We start from the raw sequence: 9,882 nt of genomic DNA, 5'->3' as shown, positions 1-9,882 counted from the left end.
AATATAAGCAAATGTACAAAATGTAAATATTGACTTATCCCTCCCTATTCTAAATGAAAACAGAAGAAAAGAGACTCCTGTTTGAACAAAGAACCTGTTTGGTATATATATATATATATAAATAAAAATAAATAAATAAATAAATAAATAAAAGAGATGAATAGAACAGATGCTGCTATCAAACGTTTGGTGTAGCCATATTGTCACGTTCAATGTTTTATTATGTTCAATAGATTAAGACGTCTTGGCAATGGGAAAAAATGCATTTTAGTTTGGTTTATCCTTAGACGTATAGGCCTATTGGCTGGTCACTTACAGTATTTTTAAACTGGATAAAGTAAATACCATGACTAATGAACCAGAGTCATCGATTGCTCATAGGCCTACCATTTCTGCAAGCCGTTCCCACATTCCTGTTAGTACTTTCAAATAATCCGCAGTTCTACTGCAAACTCTCCTTGTAAACACTTTATATTACTCTTGAGAGCTCGCACACTTCTCATTGTCGTGTCAATACACCAACATAGAGCTAATAAAGACTCAAAACTAAATGCTATAGGCTACTATTCTACGTTTTCCTCATTGTAAAATATAGGACTATGTCATATCTGCTCATTGAAATACCAAAATAACAACAACAAAAAAGTAAATACGCCATACATATAACGGAACAAGAAAGAGCCTAAAATCGAGAAGGGTTTATGAATAACTTATCTTGAGACATTCCTGACAGAAGAATCAGAATTTATCCAAAGAACTAGAATCAGTTGTCATGTGGATGAAATTATGGCGTCTTCAGGATAACATTATTCCGTCGAGTACAATCCACAACATGACCAGGACTCAGTGCTGAATGATGATGTCGAGATTGGAATACTAGCAAACCACAGCACTTCTGACTAATGTGCACTATCCTGCCAACTACTTAAGTCGCCTACGTGAAAATAGAATGTGAAACAGTAGGCATTATTCACAATCCAAGTTTTAAACAGTATGCTAGCCTACTTTGTCACATGGATGCACAGAAATAAAAGTGGTAATTTTAAATCCAGTTTTGTAGAAAAACGTCTCAACGTGTGACAATCAAATAGGCATAAATAATGGCTTATTATATAACAAGTCAAATATAAATCCGTTCATGCATAACACAGGAAATGGAAGGTCAAGCACTTTGTAGGATTTAGTGTTGTACGAAGTAAACTACTGCAACAGTAATAGCAGGATGCTTTTTCATACGGTAATAGCCAGCTTTCATATGTAGTAGACAGCAAGAAAGTTCCATTTTCTATTAGTCTAAACCAACACACATTTGATCAGAGGTGGACAGGAACAAAGTACACGTAGCCTAATCAAGTACTGTACACTTTTTGAGTAGGCCTATCTGTAGCACTTTACTTGAGTATTATTTTTTCTGGAAACTTTTTACTTTAACTTCACTACATTTGAAAGACAAATATCGTACTTTTTACTCCACTACATTTCTATCAATGTCCTTCAGTAGAAAGTAGTAATGTCAGTCAGGGGATGATTTTGGTTGCATGGGGTTGCATTTTGGTAGGAAATGAAAGTCGGGTTGACGTCAGAACCCGATGTCAGATTGACGTTAACATCCAACGTCGGACAGACGTTGGATTTTGGTTGGAAATGAAAGTCGGGTTGACATCAGGACATTTTCAACCACAATACAACGTCTGTGCTACGATGGAGATTAACGTTGGATTCTGACATCAACCTGATTTCCATTTTTAACGTTGGGTTTGGTCTTCTAAATGCGAATTTTGTCATTGTTTTGGAGCACACAAGCTTTTTAGATAACAGTAAGGGTAACATATTCATACTAACAGCCAAAAAACTTTAAATAGGACACTATTTGAGGGAACAGCCATTTTGGTGTCCGAAACCATTGTGGACATTATTGAGTACACTTATTCAATCTCACTACTGGAACTATGTTCTAGAAATAAATTTAATTTTGATATGAGGGTACGTGGGCATGCATAGGTTCAGAGGCATAAGGTAGGCTACTGTAAGTATTACATACAAAAATGCATTGACATTTACTTTTGATACTTATGTACTTTTAAAAACGAGTATGAGTAAAAAATAGGTCTTAACAACTTTTACTTGTAACAGAGTAATATTTGACCAGTAGTATCTGTACTTTCATTTAAATAAGGAAGTTGTGCTTTGTCCACATCTGCATTTAATATTTTAATTTTATAACTTTTTCTTTCAAAATGTATGTTACCTCTTTGAAAATAAACAGGTCGTGCCAAGGTATACCAAAGTTTTTGTGATTTGATGCAGTATAGTGCAAAAAAAGAAGAAAAAAGAAATACAGCATAAAACAAGTACACAAAAGTCATTTTTTTCTGCAGTACTTTTTATTGATTAATTAAATTATGACTAGTCTTTCGTCACAAACCCCATAACATATGCTGAAATGCTAAAATGTATTACAAAAATAAAATGCTTTTATGTTAATTATACTGATTAACAAATTACCTTTATGCTTCAACATCAAGCATATTATATATCAGATCAAAACCATGCATTTTGTCCCTGCATTTCACCTTTATAGTCAACATTTTACTATGTTAGTCACAGCTGCCACAGTTCAAAGCACAGAGAAAAACCCCATTACACGACAGTGATTTCCACAGATTAAGTCAAATGGTTGTGTCCAATAAATAGTGATGGGGAAAAGAACATCTTTCCATTTAGGATCATGCAAATACATTGCACTAAGGCCCACGTCCATATATCTTCACTCAAACACAGGAACAGACACTGATAAAAGCATTGCTCAGCTCCGGCATAATACCACTAGGTTTAATGTGGGTAATGAGTGCGATTACTCTGGGGGATTGTTCACCCGGTGCGCCCCTGTGGCATCAAACACTGAGGCCTGGCTTCATGATCCTTTGCAGAGCAGATGAACGTTATCTTTGGCTTTGAGTTTGTAAGAAGGCCTGCAAGACGAAAACAACAGGGATTGGAAAGCTAACCACTTTCCCTCCAGAATACTTTTGCACTAATACAGTCCTAAGACAAAGATGAACATCAATTTAGTGTCGCCTCATGAGGTGAAGTTAGTGCACTTGTGTGTATTGTTCGTGCATCACTAAACCAAGTCAAGTAAATCATTAAATCAATTTTCCTATAGGCATGAGAAAAAACTCAAGCAGATAAAATTGTAATTTTGAAACTTTTAGTGTTCAGCACTGAGTGGGAATCCTGCCATTAAACAGATGTGTAGTTCCTCTTTGTTTTTCTCCATAAAATTAAACTATTGTAATAAGGGCTAGAAAGGACAGTGTGACTTGTATGAAAGAAAAATCAAAACAAACTGCATATTTCTGAAAATCCACACGACACTCAGCGCGAAACATTTCAGCACGACTCGAGTTGACTTTCCCTGGCAGGAACCATGGAGTTCCTTGGATTTGTGACTTGTGAGCCCTTTGAACATTTAAGGGCCTCCTGATGCCCTGAATTAAACTATTGATATATATAGATATATATTATTTATTATTCATTGTTTACACTTACTGCCAAACAACAAACAAAGCTTTTGATTAGCTAGTACTGTAGAGTCTTTGAAAAACGTCCAGGCGGAAAGTAGGAGAAAGGCAGTAGCTGATAGTCTCATCAACTTCCTGTACACGGCGTTGAAAACGACAGCGGTCCCGGGCGATTTCCTCCCAGGGCCCATGGCGGTCCTCATCGCTGCTGGCATAGAACTCCTCGACCTCTTCCATAAATGTCACCTGGGAAAAGGAATAAACAAAAAGACTGAGTATAATAAAATGTCATCTATTGTTCAACAAGTTGTTACATATTATACAAGTAGAGCATTTCTGTGTCATTAAAACCTGGCATCCCATGAGCATTCTCTACATTCTTGAAAGCAAATGTGCGTCAGTAACTAATAAACTAAAGGAAAAATTAGCAATTTGGACCCAACGCTCTTATTTCTGCTCCCTTTTCAGACTCATCACTTCACTGTTGCCAAGTAACACGAGATTGTGCTTAAAGTGTTGAGAATTGAGATATAATGTGAGTGAGTATGTGATTGTTCCTAACACATGTGAGTGTTTGGGAGTGCCATCACCCTCAGACTAAAGCTAATGACTCTGACTAGCGTGATGACAGAGTCATGAAATGCTGCACGCTATAAAGTGATAATGAGTAATGGGCAGCGCACGAACTCAGTCTCCCTGGAGACAGCAAAATGGAACCATTGCATCAGATCATCACAGGCAGAGGAGGGGGGATTTTTTTTAAAAAATGATCTTGCATGGCTTTACATCATTTTCTCAAGCTAGCCTATGTTGCCATATTGACAAAGAAAGGAAATAAGGCAGAATAATAGCGTGAAAGAAGATTAAGTGTTGCTAGTACCATTCATCGTATACAATAAAATATTATCACGCATTTACCTAAATACTCTATTGTTGGTCTGATGAGGACATAAACTATTATTCCGAATATATGAAGGGCACAATTCATCCTGTATTCTCTTACTATATATTCTTATTTTAAAACCATCTTGGCAAAACTATAATAAGGTTCAATATATATATATATTGGTTAATGCATCAGGTGTCAAGAAATAACAATGGGCAATTTCTTATTCCAGGTTTATGTTAATATATAAATTATTATTGTTCATTGTTAATTCATGTTGACAATTTTTCCTAGAAATGTTAAAAATCAATTGTGCAATTACCATTCAAAACCTCGGGGTCTGAAAGATTTTTTTAAATGGCCTGTGCTCACTAAACGTGATGATACACGGGGCAACTTTTTGAGCAATGTTGCCATCAATGGGCAACCAGGAGAGACACAGGGTCCACGACCGATCATCCAGCATCCAGATCGAAATTTGTTGCTCATTCTCAGTGGGAAAGTGCCCAAGCAACAGCGCTCGGAAACATTCCTCAAAAAAGTTGCCCCGTGTATCATAACCTTAAGGCTGCATTTATTTGTACAAAGAGTAATATTGCTAAATATTATTACAATTTAAAATAACTGTTTTCTATTTTAATATATTGAATTTTTGTATTTATTTATGTGATGGCAAAGCTAAATTTTTAGCAGCCATTACCCCATTCTTCAGTGTAACATGATCATTCAAATATTTTAAATATGCAGATTTACTGTTCATGAAACATTTGTTATTATTATCATCAATGTTGACAGCTGACGTTTTTTAGGATCACTTAATGAATATAAAGTTCAAAAGAACAGCATTAAATCTTTTCTAACAACGTAAAAGTCTTCACTGTAACTTTTGATTCATTGTGTCCTTGCCAAATAAAAATACTAACACACTACCGTTCAAAATTTTGGGGTTGGTAAAATGTTTTTGACGGAAGTCTCTTATGTGCACGTATTTATTGATTCAAAAATACAATAAAAACAGTAATATTGTGAAATATTATTACAATTTAAAATAACTACGCTGTTTACACTGTTAAAACTATTTCCACAAAAATATTAAGCAGCATAACTATTCTCAACTGATAATAATAATAAATGTTTCTTGAGCAGCATAATAGAATGATTTCTAAGACTGCAATGATGCTGAAAATTCAGCTTTGCAATCACAGGAATTACATTTCTAAATATATTAAAATAGAACAGTTATTTGAATTGTAATAATATCACAACTTTATTGTTTTACTGTATTTTTGATCAAATAAACGCAGCAGTGGTAAGCAAAATAGACTTCTTTCCAAAACACAGAAATCAATATTAACTTAATAAATGTTATAAAAAAATCCATGATACCTAATGCTTTAAGCAATGTTAGGCTAACTAATCAACCTTATTATAAAGTGTTAGGCTACCACTTTATTTTACCTATCAGTGTTTAAGTCCCTTGTACCACTGCTGCAAGCACCTCAATATCCACCCAGGGGGTCAATAAAGTCTTATCTTATCTAAAACAACTGTTACATATTAAAAAAATTGGCTGTTTAAAATGAACTTTCCTAAGGAAATTGCTTCCTCAGTCAGCAAACATTAACTTACCAGGATTTGATGAAGCATGTGTAATGATTTTAAACCTTTTGGTGAACTTAAAGTGTATGCACAGTCTATGACTATAAACGAAACTGCCGAAAAACTACTCTTCTAACAACCGCATGAGTCAAAGTAGTTACTGTCTCCATCTGATTCATTCTTCAATTCCAGACACATTAAGTGTTCTTAAGCCAGCCACACCACCTCGCACTTTGTAAGCAAACAAAATGTACAGAAAGATAATTACATAAGTACTTTCAGACTGGAATGTGATAATGCAATAAGGAGTCAATGTTATACAAACCTTCCTCAGCTGAACAACTGTGGCACTGCTCGAGCATGGCAAAGGGGAAATCTCTGAGAATCCGCTGTCCAGCCTCTCCTCAGCCTCCTCTCTCTTGTAGCGTGGCGTTCCAGGCGCTTTCTCCTTGCAGCAGCCTTTGAGGGTTTTCTGAGTCTGCATGGAGGCCTGGAAGTTTAAGAGGCTGTAGGGGTCTGCTGAACAGCTAAAAGAGTTCCACAGTCTCTGATTCTCTTCCTCATCCATCTCACAGGTGTCTTCACTCGACTCGTTCTCAGAGAGCGAGGGCGACGCCGGAGGCGGAGAATGCTGGGAGGACATGCGCGCTGGTGGAGACTCGGAGACCGAGGAGTCTGTGGTCGCAGGGCTTGGCTTGGAGGCTGTCCTTAAAGGAGCTCTGAAGTTCCTCGGGTTATAAGGATCTCCGTTTTGGCACAGAGAATTCCACAGCCTCTCGTTCTCGGAGTCGGCATCCTCTCCATCCGAGTCTTCCTCAGATTCATCGTCGCTGTCATCCAGGTCCTCAGACTCTGAGAAGTGGGATGAGCCTTCACTGTCAAAGCCATCATCGTCATTACTGTCCCAATCGCCATCATCCTCCGATTCAGATTCGCCACTGCAAGGGCTGCCCATGATGTAAGCAATGACCTTGTTTTGACATTGAGGCGTGGCCAAAAACGGCCCGTTTTCAGCAGCCGGAACTGTTTTTGCGGTCTTCTCAGAGTCCTCCTTTTCACTTTCCTTAATTTCTTCCTCACAAATGACAGGTTCACTATGACACTCACTCTCTGTAGTGTTACTCTGAGATGGGTTGTCTTCGGCTGTTTCCGACACCTCCTGTTCCTTGGAAAGCAGCTTCATGTGAAGTTTACTATTTGAGTGTTCTTCCTCCAAGCTGGAGTAGCCATTATCTTGGTCAGGGGTCAGAACTGCCACCTCATTATAGGCTCTACTACAAACTAGTAGTTGCTGCTTAACATCTAGTGGAAGCTGGTATGAGTTGAGGAGGGATTCTGGTTTGGGCATGTGCAGGCTTGCATTGTGGGTCAGCTCTTTGGAGCACAAGGGACCAGTGCTTTCGTTGTGCATTGATTGCCCATCATTGCTACATAAACACAGTTCGTTCGTCATGGCAACGGTCGCCGGCGAGCGGCTCTGACAATAGCCGACACTGTGATCAGTGTGATGTTCTCCACAATGCTGCCAGCTCGTGTCAGTCTCTTTTCTGCTTTGTGCTACATTTAGCAGCAAGTTTTGAGGTTTGTCGTCAGCTTCCCCAAATCCACCCCACCACCAGCTGTTAGTGGATCGCACGGATGCCGTATCCGGGCACAAATCGTATCCGCTTTCTGGTTTTGCGCGTCTTTTTTCCGGAGTGTTCATTAACACCTGGCTGAGCAAGTTTCTCGCCGTTCCGAGGTATCCGACCGATGCCTGCTTTTGAAGATTGAAATCTTTCTGGGAGGTGTTCTGAATTCCCAGTTCGCTCAACGAATCGTGCGTGAACCAGACTAGAGTCCCCCGATCTGTGGAGGACGCATGCGCCGCGTTTTCATGCTGGCAGTGGAGATATTCAACTCTCAAAGCAGGGGTCAGAGAGTTTCCAATATCTAGATTTGACTTCATTTCAAATGAATGGGTTCTTCCCGGGAAATATCTCTGCAGGAGAGACCACGCAGGCCTGGAGACCAGCGAGAACACGCTTATCCACGAGCTGTCAGTGCGCTCGTCACCGCCACGCGCGGGCCGCGTGTCCCCTTGAGGAAAGTGTTCATGTGTGCTCATACTTCTGAAAAATATGAAATGCGCTGAACTACATAAACTTACCGAAAATAGAACAAACTAACAAATTAAGTTACTTCCTTAAGAAGTGGCTCGTTAAACACACTGTTTAGACTTCATTTGCATAAAAGTGCTCCGGCTTCGAATGTCGTTTAAATGTCTCTGAATGATGATAATATACAGAACGGTTTCTAATACAACATAAATATGGCCTTATAAGGCTTAAGTTAGCTGGCTAACGCAGCTAGTACCAAGCTTTAATGTATGGCTAAATGTTAGCTACGAAAAACTAAAACGCTCCGTTTTCTCATTTCTTTCAGCCCTTAACACCATCCATGAGTAAGTTACAGATAAATATTCTCCGGGGTAAATGAAAGAGTCCATGTCGTTTAGACTGTGTTGAGTCCACACCGGCTCACGCGAATAGCTTCGGCGTCCATATTGACCGCAGTGTTAACGCCAACTGTGCCGTCCTGAGGAAAACACCAATTATTTCGGTTTGAAGGGACTGTAGAAGCAGCAGAAGGAAAGGAAAGGCAGTTTGAGGTGGTGTAAGAGTAAGATAGACTGGTATACTCCAAAGGAAAGCTTGAAACAAAAGCCATTTTGACGTTTGAGTGGAAGCAAGCGAGCGTCGGTTCTTCAACTGTCAGTCTTCTGTCACCTCAATCGAGCCCGGCTGCCGCGTTTTTCGAAAGAAAATACTGTAAGTTGTAGGAGAAAAAACGGCTGTAACATCAAAATCGAGTCAAAGCGGTGTCCTTACAAGTTACAAAACAAGCAGTTTCACTTTTAATTCGTTTTAAATAGAAATACTTGGTATTCGGACTCGTTGACGTCGCCGTTTTGTTCCCTAGCCGCTGAGCTAAAGCGGAGAGATTTCATCAGAAAAGCTGTAAGGGAGTGTCTCTAATTTTCAGTAGCATTACCGCGCGCTTAGGGACTGTGGTAAAATTCTGATCTCACGTGGTACATTGATGCGTGTGTTATATAAGATGTTCAGTAGGCCTACATGCCCCGCAATGCACGGCAACACATACATAAATCCCTCAGGATATTCTAAATCTTTAATGCAAGTTTAATGTCAGTGCTTCTAGTAGTTCGACTGATCTATTCGAAGTCCAGTGATAGTTTCAGCATGAATTTGACAGATCTATTTGTGCTTGGTGAACTTGCCTGTGCAGAATCCCTCAACCACAGAACTAATGCATCATGAGGAAATGACTGCTGATGCTAAATGAAAACGCATATTTTTTTCGTTTTCTTTTGTGATTTGGTTTCCACTAAATAATATGTGGACAGTCTGGACACATACCAGTCTTTATTAAAGCAATATCGCATGTTTTTTTCCCCATTCCCTGCTCTCTTGTAACTGCAATCCTGGAGCGTAAGAGGGAACCAAAAACAGAACAAACACATAACTCTGGTCTAATTTATAGGTCTGTACTTTATTCAGGTTTTCCTATCTATTTGATGTGAAAAAAAACCTGAATTTCTTTCCCAGATTGTCCTAATTAAACCCAGTCTCAATGGAATGTTTTAATTTGTTACATTAACATGGATGAATGAGAAATGTCATCAGAATTCTCTGGAGTATCGGAATAATGAGTAATGTGGAAGAACATGGACTGTTCAGACAGGCAATTAAAGCCTTTATGATAAACCCCAGTCTGATGTAATCCTTGCTTCAGTGTGATGACAGACAAAACAGCATATGGGATAAAGTCACAAGTGTCTCAGTAAAGCGGATTGTTGTGGTCAGTCGTGCC

The 9,882-nt window shown here is 38.9% G+C and overlaps 1 protein-coding gene across 1 annotated transcript; it reads right to left on the bottom strand.

Annotated features, from left to right (window-relative positions):
- Window positions 1-2,362: 2,362 nt before the first annotated feature.
- Window positions 2,363-9,010, bottom strand: ppp1r15b (protein phosphatase 1, regulatory subunit 15B). The gene is made up of 2 exons (XM_084101671.1): window positions 6,335-9,010; window positions 2,363-3,770 (listed from the first exon to the last, which is right to left on the bottom strand). The coding sequence occupies exons 1-2, from the start codon at window positions 8,114-8,116 to the stop codon at window positions 3,579-3,581; spliced, it is 1,974 nt and encodes a 657-aa protein (XP_083957797.1). The 5' UTR covers window positions 8,117-9,010; the 3' UTR covers window positions 2,363-3,578.
- Between the last annotated feature and the right edge of the window lie 872 nt (window positions 9,011-9,882).

The sequence above is a fragment of the Abramis brama genome (genome assembly GCF_963993115.1).
Source record: "Abramis brama genome assembly, chromosome: 23".
Taxonomy (NCBI): Eukaryota; Metazoa; Chordata; class Actinopteri; order Cypriniformes; family Leuciscidae; genus Abramis; species Abramis brama.
This window is presented reverse-complemented; position numbering and strand designations above follow the sequence as displayed.

What these genes read in the sequence shown, in the direction of transcription:
- ppp1r15b (XM_084101671.1), bottom strand. Translation starts at nt 8,116, where the DNA reads ATGAGCACACATGAACACTTTCCTCAAGGGGACACGCGGCCCGCGCGT. An exon ending in CAGTTGTTCAGCTGAGGAAG is followed by an intron (nt 3,771 to 6,334) that starts GTTTGTATAACA and finishes TCCTTTTCCCAG; the next exon opens with GTGACATTTATGGAAGAGGT.